Here is a 20464-nt window from a genome sequence, read left to right as displayed (position 1 = left end):
CAAGAGAGACGATTCTTCTTCAATAGAAGAGCTTGAAGAGGCTCCTCCAATGATGGATTCTGTCCTGTTGTTCGAAATGATTGCAAAAGATCATCTGATCATCTGAAACGTCGTGCTATGTCCTTCTACGACTAGGGAGGGCAAACTGTGCAATGCAAAACAGCAGAGCCTTGTCTCTCAAAAAAGGCGCTCAAAAGTAGGCCTAAAGGCGCAAAATATTGGATTCTTTCTTGCTCAAAAAGAGAAGTTAGCTAGCCTGGCGGAAAGTATGGAAAGCAGCTATGGTACGTTTTCTTTGCGCTGCTTGACTATGTTAGGGCCCTGTTTCGCTTGTCTCCTTGGACTTGAAAGTGGCTCTTCTTTATTTCTGTTTCACTGTCTCCTCAGCCATCATGGTATGCTGCTCATGACATTAACGGGGGGGGGAGTGCTTTGCCTGCCGAAATTTAATAGTTGAAGTCAATTGTTTCAGTTTCAGTCATTCATGTCTTTATTTTGGCGGCAACCTTGACATCAAACCTTCAAAACCAATCCTGACGCTCAAGAATGTCTGTATTTTTCAAAAGAAACAATTTTTTCGTGCAAATATTCAAAATGTCAAAATAAATGTGAAAAAGTGCAAATCAAGGTGAAAAGTGCAAATGTGTATGAATGTGGTCTTTAGTGACAAAAACGCTTTTTAGACAATTTGCCCGTCCCTAAATGAAGAATATGACAGTCAATATGATTTGAAAACAACACAACCATACGAGGACGCAACAAGGAACACTGCGGCTTGTTTCATCCCTACATGTGCATCAATCAATGACAGAAATTGGAACTTGCTATCATAAAAGGGACAAAAAAACGTGAAGAAAAGTTAAACTGAAAAAGACTCAAAAAGGTATGATTTTCTTTTCAGAATTCAGTTTGTGTTTTTATTTCAATTGTCAGAACTTTTATCAGATGATCAATTTGTCATTTCTGTGGGCACATGGACTTTTTCATACCAGAAAACAATGCAAACAAGGGACAAGGACTTGAATGTTCAAACTAACTGGGATTCTCAAGGGCTTGAAGGTGCTCTCATCGATCTCTCTCCGCTTATTCTTGAACCGCAATAACACTCAATTGATACGTAAGCCAACCATTGTTGCCAATTATGGAACATTTGCCGAAATTCACGACAAAAAGTGCTCGTCATGGTGAAATTCCGACAATTGTGTCAGTTGTTGACTCTATTGAATGACTACTTTTGAATGACGTTGTCTTAACCTTGCTCATCCTCAAAGAATTTTCAATCCTAGATTGAACTGACCTCAAGTGATGCTTAGGGATAAATAACACTTATGATTTCAACATTACGAATGAGGGTCTTAACAATCTAGAATGATCCTTCAAAGCCCTACAAACTAAACGGAAATGTGTTGAGGAGGTGTTCTCGGATATGAATTGGAAATGCAATGATTACTTGCTACAATCATGCGAGATGTTGCCAAGGCCAGAGAGGCTTCCGCGTGTCAAATTTCCTCTATCCATTGGCATTGGTCAACTCCTGACAAGCACAACTGAGCACAGCTCCTCTGTAACAATGTACCGTTAGACACTTTGTGGCTCATCAACCTTGATGTCTCCTCAAAGAGCTGGCTGGAGGTCTTTGATGGATCCGACATTTCACAACCTCTGTCTTTTGAAAGTAATGGGAGCTAGCACAGCAAAAGATGGAATCAATTGGGAAATCCAAAATACAGATTTTTCAGTACTGAAATGGTTGTTAGAGGCCAGGCCAATCTTTCATTGTCCAGCCTTTCATACCTTCATCATATACCGTGTCACTCAGGGGTCCCTTGACTGGCTCAGGAATGGCCAGAAATATTTGCACAGCAGCATTCACAAGATCCGGTTGATCATGGGTGCGGCTTGTCTGGCTTTTTTCCCATGGGGACTTCACGCCCCTTTAGGAAAGATTGATTGATGGATGGCTAGCAGGATTTCTGACTTTTTGACGCTGGGTGATAAGTTCCTTTAGCTGCCACAGCCATCGTTCCCCTCAAGGATACCCTCTAGGCATAACCAGGCCAATTTTAGAACATTCGAATGAACCCAATTCATTGAGAAGACATTGTCTGCAGTAGCTTCGTAGAGTTCAGCCAAATTTATTGGCGAATATTCTGCCACTTTACAATTGCATTGTTTTTGGTGGCAAGATTGGCTTGCCGAAAATTTTGGGAGCAAGTTGTTGAATTCTGTGGAACGCAGGGCAGTCAATTGATCAAACGCCATTTTCAAAATGTCTGGAATGGCATTAGCCTGTGAAGACAAGGATCATGTCTCGAGCACCAGTGCACCTTGAGAGCTACCGGGTGTATCATAACTATTACCCCATCACTAATTTCCGATTTGATGCAAGGCTGTGTAAAATAAAATAAATCATTATTCTCTCGGCTCTTGATTGATGTCCTCAACTTGTCAATGGGATTGGTAGCATTGATGGAGCAAGCAACTCGGATACGCATGGCCGCGCTTCTCCATGCGGAATGGCTCAGACGGACATCGCCAAGCAGCTTAACGTGGACCGCAAGACCATCTTTCGTGTCAAGAAGCATCTTCAAGATGAGGAATCCATGGACAGGAAGTCTGGCGGTGGCAGGCCGGTCAAAATACCATCGGCTGAGATCAAGAACGCCGTGATGGCCAACCCCACGAAGTCCATCATGTCCCATGCAATTGACTTGGGCGTGTCCAAGGACAACGTGAGCAGAGCCATCAGAATGGAAGGAGGAAAGTCCTTGGTGATGAAGAAGAAACCGCTCCTCACACCAGATGTCAAAGGCAAACATCTGCTTCGTTGCAAAGGACTTTTGAACAACCTGAAGTCTGCTGCCGGCGGCCGAGTCATCCTGTTCTCAGACGAGAAGACGTGGACAGTTGATCACGTCCACAAACGGAGAAATGACCGATTTATCCATCGTCAGTCATCAGCCTCGGCTTTGTGGCCTCCAACGGTCTGAAGATGCCCCGGATTTGGTTCAAGCAGGGCCAGGGCCTCACCGCCGCGGACTTCATCATTGAACTTGAGACAAAACTCCTGCCGTGGATCAGGGCCAACTTCCCTGATAACAATGTCGTGCTCCAGCAAGACGGCAAAAAGAACTCAGAGGTTCCTGGAGGACAAAATTGCTTTTTGGGACAAGAACATGTGGCCGCCATAGTCGCCCGATGTGAATCCCCTCGACTTTGCCTTTTGGGCGCATGTGGAGAGCATTGCCTGCCGGAGCCATCACCCCAACCTCAATGCCCTGATGGACTCCATAAACGCCGTGTGGGACACGATGGATGAGGAGTACGTCAAGAAGTCATGTGGTGCGTTCCGGCCCAGATTGCAGGCCATTATTGATACCAGGGGTGGTCATATTGAATTATAGAGTGTAAAATACTGCGTAGTATTATGATAATGAAAAGTTTCTGCCTGGCACTTAAGGTTCCTGAGATTGATCTTGTTGAAGTTGAAAATTGGAAATGGGGCAATAGTTATGATACTCCCGGTATCTCATGATTCCACCAGGAAGTGTGGATTTGGATTGCTAAATCCTAACGATGAACAATGGGTCTTCCAATCCGGACAATCGCTGCAACTTCTTTGTTGTCCGGCATATGAGCAATGCGGCATCCTTCGTATTTTAATAGAAAGGTTGGGTCTGTTAATATGGCAAAGAGTGCTCGGAGCTCTCGAGCCGTGGAGGACATGCAAGCCTCTTCTAGAAGAAATCGACGCTTTAGAACGACCTCACTTTCACAAGAAATATCACAAGGTACATACACAATGTCATAACCACAAGCGTTCTGTTTTACTCCAAAGCCCACATCATACGCATCAGAGGCGAAAGAACAATCAACAGGTAAGAACAACTCTGTACTACTGAATGGAAAGCCGTCAATTAATATCGTGCAAGCTCATTACTCTCTCCCAAACTATTGTGGCCACCGCACGGAAACTGCTCTTTTGGCCCTGTCGACTGAGAAGACGGATAATAGGACCTTTGGTCAACTAACACGCGACCAATTTCCCGTAAAAGGAAGCAATCGCCCAAATTGGTGCTTCAGCAGAATCTTTCAAATTCAGAATTTCAGATTTAAATCGCATCAGCTTGGTCTCTGGTAGGTAGTATTTAAGATGTCTGGCATCGTTGATCAACCCGAGAAAGATGCCGCTCTGGGTTGGGGGGTGGGAGGGTAGGCAGGTTTGGCAACAGAACAGATTCATTATATCCAACAGTACCAGAGGTGCTTCGCATAAAATATGCTGTTGGCAATGGGCTTTGAAATGAATGGTGCACTGTAAATCGTTAACATAAATATTGGTTTTTTATGCCCTGGTTGTGAAAGTAGGCCAATATAGGCCACACGACCTTTGTCAAGGTTCAATCCAGGTCACTTATGCCATAATGATACATCGAAGTCACTTTTTGGGGTACAGTGGACAAGTACCAATTGATCTGTTGACTACTACGTGCGAAATGTTTGCTTCTTAGGGCAAAAAAGCTCACATTCCACTAATGGGGCAGCTTTTGGAGTCGGCAAACATGATATGTGGCGAAAAAAGTGGTTTCACCATAAAAAAAACAAGGCGTAGAGACTGTGATGGAAGCTAGCCAGGCGGACTCGCTGAAAGGCTTTAAGGTATGGCATCTGATTTTTCAATAGGCTGGATTCGCACTGTCCAGTGGTTGTCGATTCAGCTGCAGTAAAAGAAACAATTTTTATTCTTCTGCATATATGTTACTTCTTCAAAGGTTTCACTTCCTTTTGACCTTTATTTGGTATGCCGATCTAAAATTCAAAGCAATTAATTTTCCCGTGGCAATTAACCTGTTAGTGGTCTAGGAGAGTAGACTTCAATAAAACCAGAAAAGGAAAGCGAGACATAGCTAGGTGTCTGTGCAAGGTGTTTTTGTTCTTCCAGTAACTACAGTTCCTGTACATTGGACAATTCTAGTCATACTCATTGTGTTATCACTTTCTAGTTAACTATTTCATTTCTTTTACCATTTTGTACAGATTCGTGCATTCATACACAGTGACGATTTGTGGCCAGGTAAGGACAAATTCAACTCAGTCGGTGCAATACTGGTATTGCACGAATTATATTAAATACGCATTATATTAAAGCTTGTCTCAAACTACAGCTAATGATTGATCATTTGAATGGAACCAAAATCTCGAGAAGAATGATAACAAGAGGAATAGAGTGGATTCTCAATCCACCTTATAGCCATCACAATGGCAGAATCTGGGAGCGAGAAATACAAAAGTCTGGAAGATCAAGAACAGCTTAACGACAGAAAATAGGAGCCTTCGCGAGGAAAAAATAACCGCGTTGGAGTGAAGTCGACCATTCAAAATCAGTCCCGCATTCCACATTTCGGAACAAAAAGCAAAAATTACTCGGCTGTCTGTAAAAGGTATGTTAGAGAAATCGAGGCCATATTGAACAATGTTATGCTCACATCATATATTACATTCGCAATCTGGTGTCAGCGTCATCATTCCCAAATGTAGTTTTCAGCTCGCATTAGGTCTAGAACAATGTTTCTACACATCTTTTATTTGCTTCAAAACGTTCAAGTCACTTCATGTGGACAAATATTTGTGGATTGCTAGTACTGCTTACTGAACCGTAGTATTAGGTAAACCAACAACTTCTAATTGCCAGCTTATTAGTATTGTTTTGGTCAGTAGTTCCGTGTGTAACTCGTATGCACCGATTTGGCAATAAGAACTAGGCAATGTCATCATTGTTCTCCGGAGTGCTAGGGGCTTTGCAAGCTTCTTCCAAGCAGTTTTGAACCATAGTTTCAGCCAACTCGGTGTCCTTTATGATCTTCTCTTGAGCCATCTTCATGGCTGTCCGAAATCGAATCATGATCAATATCCTGGTTCCAAGATAACAGTTCTCCTCCAAATCGTACATGATGGATCTAATGATCTTGGCCAAGAGCTCTTGAACTCGTTTCAATCGGATCCGACCGTCTGACAGTTTGAAATTCCCGCGCTGAATGGCGCCCACGTGGTGAAGCAGCTTGTTCATCAACATGTCGTGAAACGTCCGCCGCAGTTCACTTTCCAGACAGCATTCGTAAAACTTCTTTTGCTCCGGGGAAATGGCAGCCAGCACTTCGTCCGACACGATGTGAAGATTGTGGCGGATAATGTGACATCTTAGGGTCTTCCTGGAATCAAATTTGACGTTCAAAACATTGAATTTTAAGTAGGCTTTCCATGTCCTAAGCATAGCAATATCTTCGTTCCCCTTAAACAAGATTTCGACAACATACTTACAAGCTTTTCATTTCTTTACCACAAATCTCGCAAAATATTTGCTGAAGTTCGTGGAAATTGTAATGATGCTGATTGAAGGACTCGATGTCGCAGAAGCTCGAAGTGCAAATCAGACAAATGATCTGATCCCGTCGATAAAGCTTGTTCTTCATCACTACAGGAATGAATGGATCGAGAACAGATGGGGATCAATTTGACATGGTCAAGCGAGTGGGAGAAAGGAATTGCACTTACATTTTACACGTTTAATGACGTGGTCAGGCTTGAAAACAGAGTCGAATACGGGTACACTGATGCCATCCGGACCCGGTGCCAAAAGCACATCGGGATCAACCACATCCTCGGCAGAGTCGTCTAGTGATCAAAAAGCGAAATATTTTGATAAATTGTTCGCACGATAATTTGCTTCACAAATTTTTTTTTACACTCGGAGGATTCTTCATATCGGCTGAGGGACATTGTTGCGATTACACTGATCAATGAGATAATGCAATCGATTTTCTTTCAATTAGAGAAGGAAGTTAGAACGCAATTTTTGTTGCAGTTTATTGGCGAACAAGTACATGCCTCTGGTAGTCATGTCAGAATATCATTGATCAGTGCTTTCAAACTTATGATTTGATTGTGTTGGTTTACTTGTATTACACACAGAATTACCGGAGTCGTCTTTCTCCAGCAGCCTCGGCCAAATTTTTCGAGGATATTTGACCTGGTCCTAGATGTTCGTTTCGCACACCTGACTCTGGTCGAAGAGAAGGAGGTTGCGCCCAAACGATTCAAATTTCAATACATAGCAAATAGTTATCACTTCTTCATGGTCTCATGTTTGGCCCCTCAGCACTGTAATCACTTAGGTCTATTCCAGACTAGATACCAGACCAGTTTATGCATTGAAAAAGAACTTTGCATTTTATTTATAATAAACATACATTATAAACACAAATGACAGGCTGTGCACTATCTTTTTGAAACTAGAGGATCATACTTATGAGAATCCTTTTCTTGGACCATCATACAAGATAAGCTTTGTTATCATATTGAAAATAGGCACTGAGTGGTTTTTGTAGATCAACATAAAGTTTTTCGCGAATCTTCAACAAGTTATTCCAACTACATTGAACTCAAGTCAACGTTGATAGGTACTTCAACCATTGTTTGGGCACAACCTTTTTGTCCCATCAGCTACACGTTTTGTCCAGCAAATTGGGCAGTTTATCGGACATTCAGGGAAGCGCTGGTAAGGGTAAACAAACTTGCCTGCCAATTCCAGTGATGCAAAATTAACGTTTCAAAATGGTTTTAACGAAGCTGACCTTTTTTCATATAGCAATGTGAAAGAAGGATCAGCTTCTCAAAAACGCGTTTGAAGCCCCAAACTTGCATCACTGACACTGGTACCAACAAACAAACGAACCTGCCAGAGCTTGCCTAAACGCTCCCATATCGGATCTGTGTAAATATGTAGTGTTACATTCTTTATCAGCAGACCACATTACTTTAACCATATTGTCTAACATGCACATAAATGTTGCTTTTCCTTTTCACGTCTTTGAAAGTACATTTACCAATTTTTTTATCAAACATGACTTGCTGGGAAATTATTCCCAAGCATCGGCTAGAAACCCGTAAAAAAAATTGCTGGCTCTCAAGTCCAATCTCTGCATTTCAAGCATCAAGTCATTAAATCAACAGAACTGATTATACTCCTCTGGTACTGTCTGAGTGGGCAAAGCTCTGCTCAACCCAGCAAAAAGCTCCGTCGATTTAACGAAATGATGGTACGTGAAACACAGAAATTTGCCAAGTAAGCAAGTAAGAATATTTTGAATGGAATAAATGCGTTGATGTCTCTGTATTGATTCTAAATCATAATAGGTATCATCATAGGGTATCAGGGGATGGGGTATGGACGTCACGCAGTATGAAAATCCACTCAACAGTTGCTGTACGGAAAGCTGTCATTTGGAGAGACCTTGAAGCAAACTCAGCCTTGCCAATATAATGCTCATTGTTGCTGCCACTTGAAAACACAATGTGTAAGAAAAAGTAAACGCATGAAAAAAATACGAATAATTGGGAAGAATGAAAGAAATTTGGGTTGAATTGTGCCACGATCGCTGATGAGCAAAGAATATCCTTGGCTTGGAGAAACTCAAAATCGTGCGCATCAAGCCACACAAAAGCGTTTTTTTTGTTAAGGAGTTCTCACATTGCAACCGTGGAATGTGCCAAATCGGGTAAGAATGAGCCAAGCTGATTTGCTAAGCCAAGAAATGCCCTTAAAAATTCTGATATATTCGTAGGTGTTTGAAATTTTTTAATGGATGCAACCTTGGAAAGATTTGTCCGGACACCTTCAGGACTTACGATGAAGCCCGCAAATTTCATTTATTGTCCGACCTCAAGCTTGGCCAGAGAAAGCGTAATGCCAGCTTTTCGACACCTTTCGAGGACGATACGTAAACGTCGGAAAAGCTCGTCGCGGGAAGGTGCTTGGACAAACATGTCGTCCACAATTTTCATTACCCATCCCAAACCGGCGACGGCTGCATCTGTACGAATATTGAATTCGCCCGAACTCGAATTTAATCCCATAGGGGCTACAGTGTATCGCCATTTAACGCTCGGCAATAAAAACGCGGTAAGCAGCGAACTCTCATGATCCAAAGGCACCTGAAAATAGCACAGCGTCCAGTTTTGCAAACCACTTCGAATCGGGTCGTTGGCTCTGTGCATGGGACGATCACTTTCGCTAAAACGGGTTTTTTAATGAATCAGCCATCGTAGGACGTCGGAGATGGTGTGATACACAATGCGGCCTGTGATTGTAGTGAGCAATTCGCCTTCCAGTCTAGCCAGGAAATAGGCCTGTTGGTCTCTTATGCCGAGGATACTAATGTTTGATGCGTAATAATATGCCTGAAACTTCTTGATCCAGACCCACATTTCTGGAGGTGTAGCTTCTAGTGTTAAAAGAGAAGGCCTTAAATTGCAAACCACTCTGAATTGAGTTGGACGATCAGGCGTGATCGGAGCCTGACCAAGGACTGAAGAAGGTCGTCCGGCAGAGCAAACTGCATGTCCAGCCTCACCGAGTTGTCCCATCAGCTCTTCAAGTTCGGATTCATGATTGTCGGCAAGCTTTGGTTCTTCAAGAATAAGTTCTTCATAAAGCTCATCAATGGTGGCAACCCATTGCTGCAGACTAGTTATAAGACCTTGGAGAAGTTGTCGATCTACATCGTTGCCCGCAGCCACAGTTTCCAAATACCTCTTTTCACGCGTGAAATGACCTTTGTGCGTCCGGATGGATGCTCCGGTCATCCGCCCGACAGCCTCGGTTATTGTATGGAGGGCACCAAGAAACACGACCGAACCAACAGTGACAAAGAGGGGAAGGAGTTTATAAAACGGCTAACACCGTCTGCGCCATGTTGGATTATAGTTGGGCTTATGGGAACAACGAATACACGTGGTGAGATCGCTTACTTCACTGGTCTTTATTTTTGGGAGCAAACCCAACAACATCCAGAAGAGAAAGATGCGTAGTCATGAGGATATAACAGTGGCAAAGGCCATGGAGGGATTCAAACATCTAGATAATCATTTATCGCTCGTATCTTCTTTGAGTATCGTATAGTTCTATGGATTTGAGCCGATCCCAATTGTAGCGTTGATGTAAGAGAAGATGTGAAATGAGGACACAGGACGAATAGAAGTCTCTCGATGAAACGCTAAGACCCCGAATGTATTTCCAACAGCAGAAGATATAGATCACACACGAGCATGTATCTGATGAGCAGAACTACAGAATGCTACACCAATTACTTATATGGCTCATGCCTGCAATATTTCGCGTGAAACTCCTCTGCACTCTCTCAATTTAATTTAGACCTGCTGCGGTCATGGAAGCCCAAACGGGGGATGCATACATGCGGCTGTACAATTGATTTATATAAATTTTTCATAGTAAATAGGTTTCGGAATTTGAAGGTGCCGTATATCCATCCGCATGTCTGAAAGGCCTTGCTCACTTTAATTTGGATATGTTCCTCGAACTTTCCACCATTAGCTACAATTATTCCCAAATCTTTGACTGAGGCGACCATCTCTATTGGTTTTTGACTATTATCTGCTCTTGGGATCAAACGTCATGGCTTTAAACTTTTCATCGTTAAACTTCATGCTTTTTTAATTGATTAGTGAATACGTGAGAGGGAATCCGCCACAACATTTGACTTGCCCGATATATTTTCAATCTTCGTCGTTAGCTCGGAGAGAAACAAAATATGGCTTACAGGGTCAGATCATTTGGAGAGCGCGAAACTAAAGGCTTGTGGTCCGCAAGGATTGTTAGATCTTGTGACCTTCATCAAAATGGCGAAAATGTTTGACTTCCAAGTAAAGATAAACGTTATTCTCCACAAATTAGTTGGCGGTGCTCATTTTTAGATTTGTGGCAAAATATTATAAGGTTTAGATAAGACATTAAGGGTTATTAATATCGGGTTAGGTTAGGCAAGGCTAGGTTAGGTTTGACTAAGTTGGTTAAATCTAAAACAGCAGTACCGCCAACTAATCGGTGGAGAATAAAGTTTACTCCCAAGTTTTGTAAGTGGCCAAAAGTTCGAGATCATAAAGTTTTCAGGGGTTTGCAGTTTTCTTGAAAAGAAGACCAAAGGCCGTTTGCCACTCCTTATCATCTGTTCGAGGGCGGCACCAACTGCCCTTTCAGATGCATTAGTGGTGAGGGAGAGCAAAGCAGCCGTTACTGGGAAAGTCAAGAGCGTGGCGTTCACCAGCTTATTCTTGGCTGCCTGAAAAGCCAGACTCACCCCAGGGAACCCCTCCAACGTTTTCTATAGCCCCCTTACGCTGCACGAAATATGTTTTAAGTTCTGCACTTCAGAGGCTGCTTTGTCACTCAGCCTCTACCAAATAAAAGGCCGATTGGGCCAATTCCTTTTTATTGAATTATAATGCGTTTGTGTTGTTTTTGGCTAATTCTATTAAAATCTTATTTATAATCAGTGCCCCGGGTCACCTAAAGTCCGGAAAAGAAATTCCGTTCAAGGCAAGGCAAAAGCAGTTTATTTAGCCATCTTCACGTTTTCTTTGGCCCGTGTGACGTTGCAAATAAGAGCCCCTATGGACGTTGGACGGAGTTTTCAAGTCTTAACTAGTGATGGGATCAAACAAATTTCCAAAATCAGGATCGCCAGAAAGCTAGGAATTCAAAGCACGGTCCTTTTCTTACGTATCGTAGAATATTAGGCTTGACCAAAAAGGTGACCCTGGTTTGATCGGAAAAAATTCAGGGTTACTTTTTGTGATTATTTAACGGGTTTTCGATTTTCCGCTAGCAATGCCGTATGCCATTGAAAATGTAAATTGGTAGCCCTACTTGCAACCTCCGGTGATTTTTTGTTTGATCCCCATCAGTAGTCTTAACCTTTTCGTGCCTACAGTCGGGAGGCAGGTTGCGTGGCTCCAGATCTTGAAGTTCGGTAGACTAAAGAATTCTGGATGCGGAACATTAATACCTTACACCATGGATTTCTAGAAGACCTGGATGGCGCACGGCAAAAAGAAGGTGACCCATAGAGGGGAAAGAGGCGATATCTCTGTTTATTTGAAAGAGCACCCTTGACATCATTTTCAGTGCTTCTTTCTTCATGGAAAATACAAAAATATCAATNCTTCATGGAAAATACAAAAATATCAATAGTTACGAATTATGAAGACAATTGCCTTATTTTTAGTCCCTAATTTTCTATCATTAATTCTTCTTTAAAGCTAATAATGCAAATTCTAGTATTGTTAGTAAAACTCTCCTCCCTTGACAAACCCAAGACATAGGTTTCAATGGGCACTTATTGCCAATTGCAAAAGCGAGACATAATACCTAATATAGTATGATATTTGCAAAACTCTTCTTTTATCTCTACCCAAAAATGAGCTTCTAGTTACATTAGCTTAAATCAATATTAAACTTCAAAAATAACTTGACCCTTCCACTTGGATATTACAATCGAATTTAAATGATCCAAAGCAACTCTGTCATACAAAATTGTAAATGAACTGAAAATAAGCTTCACAGTTTCCACATGTAGTCTTCCTCAGTAGAAAACATTTAATGTTGAATTGAATTGGAAACAGCATGGTGTGAAACTATGACAGCAAGCTCATGAGGTGCGTTATAACTCCTACAATCCAAAAAGTATGTAATAGTTAGGGCGGGGAAGATATTATGCATTCGTTTTTAACACGTAATTGAGGTTCAAGGACATCCTTCTGTTTTTTCGTTTGGTTTTTCACGGGCTTTTCTAACTGCTACAAGGAATGTAACCCCCAGTGCTATTGAAATGAAAGGTTATAAGTCGTCTATTCTTTACCTTTCAATCTTTCCATGTTATTTGGTCTACCAACGAGTTTGATTGGCAGACCGAGCTAGGCCTGGAATGTAGGGTTGATCTGGAATGCTACTTAAAAATTTGTTTACTTTGTCCTTGGACAATTCTTGATCATAGGGATTTTCAAAGACCTTTCAGCTCATTGTTGCAATTCTCCTAAACAAACATTAACAATCAGTAACTTTGATTGTCTTTCACATAGGCATTCACTTTAGCTGTGTTAAAGAGAGTACTAAAATTTATTCTTATTCTTATTCTAGGATGTGACATTGATTCCTGCAGTACATATTGTAAAGGACTAAGATCAATTGGTTTAGTATAGTTGTTTAGAGTTAATAAAGGTGATAGTTAACTATGACATAAGAGATCCTTGCAATAATTAAAGTCTAAACTTATCAGATATTTGGGTGATTACGCCGCAAACCCAAGACCAAGGTTCATCATTACATTTTAAGAAGTGAGCACATCAAATTTTTGGATTGGTATGGTAACTTTTGCTGAATTTCAAAATGAACTGATTTTCAAAACGAACTGATTTTTTGAGGAATTCCAAATGTTTTCAAAAGTGTTTGCTTTGGCTTCATATCACGTCCTCTATTAATTATGCATTGACAAACAGAAACTTTGGTCGAAAACAAGAGATATGCACATGTTTCTACCACTTTCAATTAGACTTAAATGAGAGTTTAGAACATTAAGTACCAGAAGTGTCACTACCTGCTCATTCTTTCTTACCTCTTCATTGTGATTTTTGCCTTCAAAATTTCACTATGGACACAATATTGGCGATTTCGCCATTGGTATTGGGCAATTGAAGGTGAAATTCACATTTGACCACAATGCCAATGGAAATACCCTCGTGTTGAAAAGACTGCAAGAACAGTTTCACTTAATCATAGATAATCATGCCTAGGGTGCCCTAGACAAAATATGGTCAACAATGATGTTATTTTGACACTCAATTGACGTAGATTAGTGAAGTACCTGAGTTCAGGCGATTTTTTTTGCCGTCATGGCCACTTATTGACTCCAGGGCAACCAGGGTTCAAACAAATTTGATAGCCAAAGCCAGCTTGACTTTTCATTGGTATTTTGTTATTGGGCATGGACATGGTTTAACCATGAAATGAAGTTGAAAATAATTACAAGCATTTCCACAATAATGGAGTTCAGAATATTTGACATTTGGTAGCTTTCCTTCAATGAAGTGTATATATCAAACCTTATCATTAGCCTCCTCATTTGAAAAGAGACACCCTGAATGAGCAATTTCAAGGCAAGTAGGAGGAGTCAAAAATTCTAGCCCATTTCACCACTTAATGCCAAACTGTTGACCCAGCCGATCTAGCCCAGACTAACCCAGCCTTAAGACATAATACAGGCTGAATTGGCGTTGCTACTTTGTCGTTTCTCCCTTGTGGGTCACCCAAGAAAGGGAATCTGTGACTGAGCGGAGTCCATCTCTTTTTTTAGAAGTCCGTGCTTACACCAAGACGAGCTGCATGAAAATCGGTTGGGAACTAGTTGGTAGTTTTAGAGACTCTCGTCAATTGTTGGGGTGGTTTGGATTGTGAAACCACCGTCTGTGGTGGATTTGGCCAAGTCGTTTCCAATATCATTGGTGTTATTAGCACCATGGTCATACTGTAATTTCGACACTCCTGTTCCGTGTCTTCCTTCAACGGCGTCGTGAATCTCCTTCTTTTGAATCTTTTTTGAGAGATGAGTGTTTCGTCGTTCCAAGGGGTGAGAGTGGTCAAGGCCATCGTGAGCCAAAACCATGGTCCACCTCATAATTAAAGCATCCCTCTTGGCCGGCTGTTTGACGATTGGTCACAAAGACGACAGAAGCGCCTTGAGCTGAACGTGAACCTACGTCTTTCTGTTGATTAGATCAGTTCAAGATTGTAAGGTAAAATGCGTAACATAATAACACAGCCAAACATACGCACTTGGCTTGACAGCATGGGCTTTTAAGAGTTTTGACTTGAGCTGGATTCTTCCATGTTCAGCTTACCCCTCTCGTCTCACTAGTGAGACGACTGCCACAGTGGGTCAGAAGCCCTTTTGAGGGCTAACAGTCATATCATGACAAATCTTGATAGCAATTAGCCATATAAGCGATTAATTTGAGCCATTTTCCAATAAATAAATCATGCCAAAATTACTGCTTATGTTTTTGCGTGGTAAAAGACTGTTATGATATATTTGTGTCTTTGGTAAGGCTTTTTGACCACCGTGGCGAGACGGGTGAGATGAGACGAGAGGAGTCGACTGTATGGAAGAATTGGGGCGAATACGAAAGTATTGGTCAAATTCTTGATTGATTTGCCACGCCCAGGCATCTTCCATTGAAGAAAACTCTTTTTCCAATTGGTTCATGGTCAGAGGCTTGAAGTGAAAAATAAAGAAATAAGAAACGTATTTGCTTTGAACAATATTTTCCCGCTAAGTTCAAAATAAAGTTCTGCAACCTGAATTCTTTAATCTACGGAGTTTTAAGGTTTGGAGTCACGCAACCTGTTTCCCGACTGTTGGCCCGAAAAGGTTAAGAGCGTTAAGAGTTTTAAAGCCTAGTCAAGGACGGCTCTTCCCTGGACACAGAGTCATCCTTAAAAATCAACAGCTGCGAGACATTGAAAGGGCTAAATTTGAAGCGACCGTGCTCTGGTCCTATGTATGGAGTACTCCATGTCCTCTGAAATCTGAAGTGAAATCCGCTTATAAATCATTGTGTGTGACTACTACTCAATAAAACGCCCTTGGGTTGACCTTACTGCCATTTTGTCAAACCATTTCAAGAAGTTGGCCGACGTGACCCGTCCCCTCACACTGGATTAGAGCCATTGAAGATATCGAATCCAATATCCTCTGATCGTCTGTTCTATGTTTGAAAATATTGTGTCACAAGATCCAGGTAGGACTCAAAACTGAAGAGAAAGGCATGAATGACCATTCATTGGTGACAAAGTGTCCCCAACTGTGACCCCAAGCAGCCTTACTTTTTGCAGCCCAGAGACCGCCCATCCTTATTTCCCAGGACTTGGCCATCTAAAGACAAAAGCCCTGTCATCAAGACTTGTGAATGCAAGCAACCTAAGGAGCTTGATGTGGATCCATTAAAACTAAGAAAGAGGTTGACCAACCTGAACAAGTTGAGATTATTGACATATGATTGGGAAACTAGCGAGTATATGTGAGTGAGTGTCTCTCAGCTTGCCTGCCTGTGAATCTGTGTAATGGAATGTCAATTGTGTATTTCCTTCAAAAGTGTTGTCATTTGCTCTTCTATGTGATAACTGATTTGACTGACAAGCCAAGTTTGTTTGCTCTCAGATCACTGACCAAGAAGAATTATTGCATTGGCCATTAGTCTCCACATTGTGAACAGCATTCATGACATCTTGAGAGAGCATTAAGAGTTTCTACAAATGTTGTAAAAAGCCAGTGGGAATTTCAACGCTATCCCCAGACGGCCATCAACAACCTGTTTCCAACTTGAGAGCCCAACTAGTGGACCCGTACTCCTATTTTCTATTCATTAAAGTGAAGTGTTTGCAATTAGGCCTTGGGACCCCATTCCATATTTTGAGCCCAAACTGTAAAGTTGTTGGCCTGTGTGGTGACCTGGCCTATAACCACATCAATCATAATGTTCTTCAAAAAAGTGGAAGAAATGAAGAAAACCGGGAAATGATCAGTTACCCTTGATAAATATTGAATTCATATGAATGATGGGTGTGAACTTCATGTTGTTTGGTCTTTTGATTATGAAATGCATTTGAAAAAGGCCATCAAGTTACCTCTTTATAAATGCATTAGATATTTTCTGTCAACACAGTTTTGAGCAAGAGCTTTGTAACAAAAATCTTCTCAATGGACACTTTTATCTCTTTGTTCAAAAGGACTCTTTGTTGTTAGGCCCATACAAACTATATATCACGACACTTTTGGATTATATTTTTAATGGCTGAAAGCGTGTATACCTGCCAAAAGCAACTAGATTTCTGTTCAAGTAATCACCATAAATAGAATGGTGGTAAGAAGGGAGGAATTGAACATTGTAATAGTGTAGTACATTGCCTATTTTACATTTCTGGGTACTTTTTACATTATACACCCAGTTTGATAGCAACATATCACCAGACAAGGTGATGAAAATAACATTAGTGATAAACGTTTTTGATCTGAATCCTAAGGTTTTAACAAAACTCAAGTTTTTTGACCTACTGAAGAGCTAGTACACATTGCTCTTTCGTTGTCCGACCTCTGGGCACTGTCCACCTCCATGTCTAGAGAACTCCTTGGCCAAGTACGTACTACGTACAACGTAGATAAGCCGCGATTACAAAGCTGTCATCACTTCTTGTCCAGGGTTGCCAACAAGTTCTGGTAATGCCAGTTTTTGCAAACCAGTTTGTGATTCCGTCGATTCCAACCCTTAATGGTGAAGACAGATGGCAGTTGCTTCAAGCTCATTGGGGTGCCTGATACACTTCCATAGACCACATTTAATTGACGTAATTAACCGAAAGGTGATCAAAGTCGTTTTTCTTCATAAAATGTGTTTCAGTCTCTTTCTTGCACAGGTCATATTATACTCTACAGGTTCAACAACACGATTGATTAGACAAGGCAAAAGTGATGTGTCCTTTGTGATTATCCTCTCAATCTTTATGATTTTGTTAATAATGGCAATTTCTTGGAAACAATAACAAGACACTCTAACGAAGAGCCGCCTATGTTTGTCTCAAATCCATTGTGCTTTGCTACCGTTGCTACCTCGATTTTTCGGTTCAACATGAAGAGACCTTCTGCCCACAACATAGTCATTCGCCATCACAAGGTAAGCAATGAGGCCAAAAAATGGTCTTAGTCCTCTCCACCATAATATTTCATAAGCATGTCCTTTGAATCGCGTCTTACTCATTTGACACAAGAATTAGTACGTGGCGAGATTAAAAGAACCTGAAGGAAGCAGGGCCTCCAGATGATATTAATCTCTTAATTCGAGATTGGCGAGTCTGTGTTATTATCACCCTATCATTAATACTGTAAGGAACTCAAATACGTAGAACCATGTCTCCCTTGAACAAAGTCAATAACGGAAATGACCAAGGAGGTCCCGCCCAGGTCCAAGTGGAAGTGGGCCAGCAACAGCAACGGGTAAATCAACCACCCGTCGTTTGCCCCAATTGCAAAAAACGACTCTCCGAGAGAAGCGCCCTCACCCGACATATGAAGATCCATGATAACACCACTAAATTATTCAAGTGTACGGTGTGCCACAAGAACGACCAGCGACAAAAGTAAGTGCGAATCATTTGATATCATTTCATGTATTTTTGTAATTTGGCCAAAAATGGATGCACAACCACTCACTTGTAAATAGGGTTTCAGATAGAGCTTGCATTGGAAACGAGTCTTTTGATAGTTTGTTGGCGTCGTATATTCTTGTGGTTTTGCTTACCTCATATTTATTGTGCCAAGAAGAGAATGATTTGGTCCCGAATGCTCACCACCGAGAGTGGACGGCAGGCTATTGCACCAGTCACACAGTTTAACAACCATTTTCTCTCTACTTATAGATCCAACTGGAGGCAGCATGTGACCACCCACATTGGCCAAGCGATCCCTCCCGACGTGTTTGCAATTTTAGATCACGAGACCGAAGCCATTCTAACTGGAACGCATGGTCAAATGAAACGAAAAATCTTTGAGAAAAGATTGACCGAAGCCGAAGCGAAACAAGCCAAAAAGAACAATAAGGCTCGAAGATCAAAGCATGAATAGTCGTTTGAAGAACTCTGGTATCCCATATGTGTATTGCAAGAATAAATGTTAAAAAAATACCATTTCCACTTGCGTTCAAGTGCATGGCTTTGACTAAGAGATTTATAGTATAGCCAGGCCAGAAGAGTGGGCACGTTGTTATACCAAAGGAGCCGTTACCCACAATCTGGCAATTGAGAGGTAACACTTTTCTTTGTCTTTATTTATCGACGACCAAATCGAAATTTAAGTACAAACATTTCGCAGTTTTTGTTATAGTGTATTGTACTTTTTTTTGTGAAACAAGTATATGAGCAAAACTAAGGGATCAGCGAGGACCAACAAGGCAAGTGCGAGGAGGCGTGGAAGATGTGGATCCATCTAAAAATGGAGAGGACCGCGGAAGCAGAAAAAGCAAAGACGATGAAGACTTCAAACCTCAGGGATCGGAGGAGGTAAATGCAGGCATGATATATTTCATCAAGCGTAATATTGAACTGAATGAATTGACCTTTTATTTTAAGGCATTTTCTCAAAAACCGGAGGACGCGTTGTCAAAAGTTCGAGTGCGGCTCACTAATCCAGATATTCCTCTAGATGCGAGAGATGGAATGTTGAAAACCATCATTGATGTGGTACTGATGGATGATCCAGTGCATCCTACAATTTTTCCGAAGTTAGACGTGAAAAGGAAAAGGGACCGTGTTCCGTCCATATTCCCAAAGAATTCGAAGAAGTGGAGCAAACAAGTGATAAAGAAACAGCTGATCTCACTCCGAAAAGAGCTCCTGGATGGAGCAATGTCTCAACCATAGATAACTTCATATATAGATCGATCAAGGGCGCTACGATCGCATGTTTTCGTCTCAGCTGTCACTGGTGGGCAAAATGTTTCATTCGTAGTGAAGCTACTTGGGATAACTATGGTACAAATTTGAATCGTTGACGGCTCGTCCAAATTCAGAGTAGAAACCCCTAATACAACTCCTTCTCAAGCAATTACTCTCGTCTAGCAAGCTTCATAAAACGGGTTTGAGTAAGTTGTCCGACCACATTTTTAAGAACGAAATGTTGAAGAGGTTAAAATGGGGCTCAAGTTAAAGTTTTCATCCATGTGGTGGAAACACTTAACTGAAACCCAAGGAACAAGTCTGGGTTCAGTCTGACCTCCACAGGTGTCGGAATTACCTTTATTACGTAAAGGCGCAACCATGTCGCCCACACTCAAGCACATTGTTGGGAGATTGAAACGAAAGTCCGAGTGCCTCATCATTGCGTTGCAATTTCGGATACATTTTGTTACACTTTCGAGATTTTCGAGATGCATTGTTAAACCAGGGCAATCAATAAAGTACGTGATTTACTCTACTAATGTTCGAATCTTTTTTTTGACATGCTACGTGTATTATGCCCCAAAAAGCATGTATTTTTATTATTCTACCGCTCTTTCTACCTGTATATTTGTAAGATTCAAAAGAAATTAAGATTAAAGAGGAATAACAAACGTTTCATGAGGATAATTCAACTTGCCTGAAGCGAGATTTAACGAAATATCTTTGTCCCATTTCCACCAGCGTCAGCTGACCTGAAAACATGCTCATGCTGTACAGCTCCTGTTGAGCTTAAGCATTCTAGTTATGGTTTTCTATGGTCTCAACGCTCCATTAAACAAGCTTTGTTGGATGTACTTGTTGTCCTTCAATCAGCACGATGTTCTTCAGTGTGCTAGAGAACTCAACACTGACGAATAGACCTTTCTTCAACGATACGAGGAGGCCAGAGTAGCTTGGATGTGTGCGTTTTGCAAAAGCGTGGCGGATATCAACAAAAATATGTCCGGGTATAAACAATGTGATAGTTGTCGAAAGTGGATTCATCGGTCGTGTGCCAATGTCAATACAGCCGACATTGAGGATAGAGACGATTCTTAAATAAATGCTTTCTTCCTTGTTATTAGCGCA

At 41.4% G+C, this 20464-nt stretch overlaps 3 protein-coding genes across 3 annotated transcripts; 2 read left to right on the top strand and 1 right to left on the bottom strand.

Moving 5' to 3' along the window:
- The first annotated feature begins 2516 nt into the window (after positions 1 to 2516).
- Positions 2517 to 2990, top strand: LOC131892243 (uncharacterized). The gene has a single exon (XM_059242031.1). The coding sequence runs from the start codon at positions 2517 to 2519 to the stop codon at positions 2988 to 2990; it is 474 nt and encodes a 157-aa protein (XP_059098014.1).
- Positions 2991 to 5539: 2549 nt separating this feature from the next.
- On the bottom strand, positions 5540 to 6855 carry LOC131891642 (uncharacterized). Its single transcript, XM_059241271.1, has 4 exons — positions 6744 to 6855; positions 6553 to 6672; positions 6319 to 6472; positions 5540 to 6209 (listed from the first exon to the last, which is right to left on the bottom strand). The coding sequence occupies exons 1-4, from the start codon at positions 6775 to 6777 to the stop codon at positions 5759 to 5761; spliced, it is 759 nt and encodes a 252-aa protein (XP_059097254.1). The 5' UTR covers positions 6778 to 6855; the 3' UTR covers positions 5540 to 5758.
- Positions 6856 to 17074: 10219 nt separating this feature from the next.
- On the top strand, positions 17075 to 18588 carry LOC131891963 (neurotrophin receptor-interacting factor homolog). Its single transcript, XM_059241670.1, has 2 exons — positions 17075 to 18040; positions 18320 to 18588. Exons 1-2 carry the CDS (start codon positions 17811 to 17813, stop codon positions 18522 to 18524), a joined length of 435 nt encoding a protein of 144 aa, XP_059097653.1. The 5' UTR covers positions 17075 to 17810; the 3' UTR covers positions 18525 to 18588.
- The last annotated feature ends 1876 nt before the right edge of the window (positions 18589 to 20464 follow it).

This window comes from Tigriopus californicus, chromosome 12 (genome assembly GCF_007210705.1).
Source record: "Tigriopus californicus strain San Diego chromosome 12, Tcal_SD_v2.1, whole genome shotgun sequence".
Lineage (NCBI taxonomy): Eukaryota > Metazoa > Arthropoda > Copepoda > Harpacticoida > Harpacticidae > Tigriopus > Tigriopus californicus.
Note: the sequence above shows the minus strand (reverse complement) of the source record. Positions and strands in the feature narration are given on the sequence as shown.

Bases quoted from the DNA above. Each gene is read 5' to 3' on its own strand.
- LOC131891642 (XM_059241271.1), bottom strand. From the start codon at position 6,777: ATGTCCCTCAGCCGATATGAAGAATCCTCCGAGT. The intron at 6,473-6,552 runs GTAAGTGCAATT...TCATTCCTGTAG, and splicing joins CGTCATTAAACGTGTAAAAT to TGATGAAGAACAAGCTTTAT. The intron at 6,210-6,318 runs GTAAGTATGTTG...ATTTGATTCCAG, and splicing joins GGTAAAGAAATGAAAAGCTT to GAAGACCCTAAGATGTCACA.
- LOC131891963 (XM_059241670.1), top strand. From the start codon at position 17,811: ATGTCTCCCTTGAACAAAGTCAATAACGGAAATGACCAAGGAGGTCCC. The intron at 18,041-18,319 runs GTAAGTGCGAAT...CTCTACTTATAG, and splicing joins AAGAACGACCAGCGACAAAA to ATCCAACTGGAGGCAGCATG.
- LOC131892243 (XM_059242031.1), top strand. From the start codon at position 2,517: ATGGCTCAGACGGACATCGCCAAGCAGCTTAACGTGGACCGCAAGACC.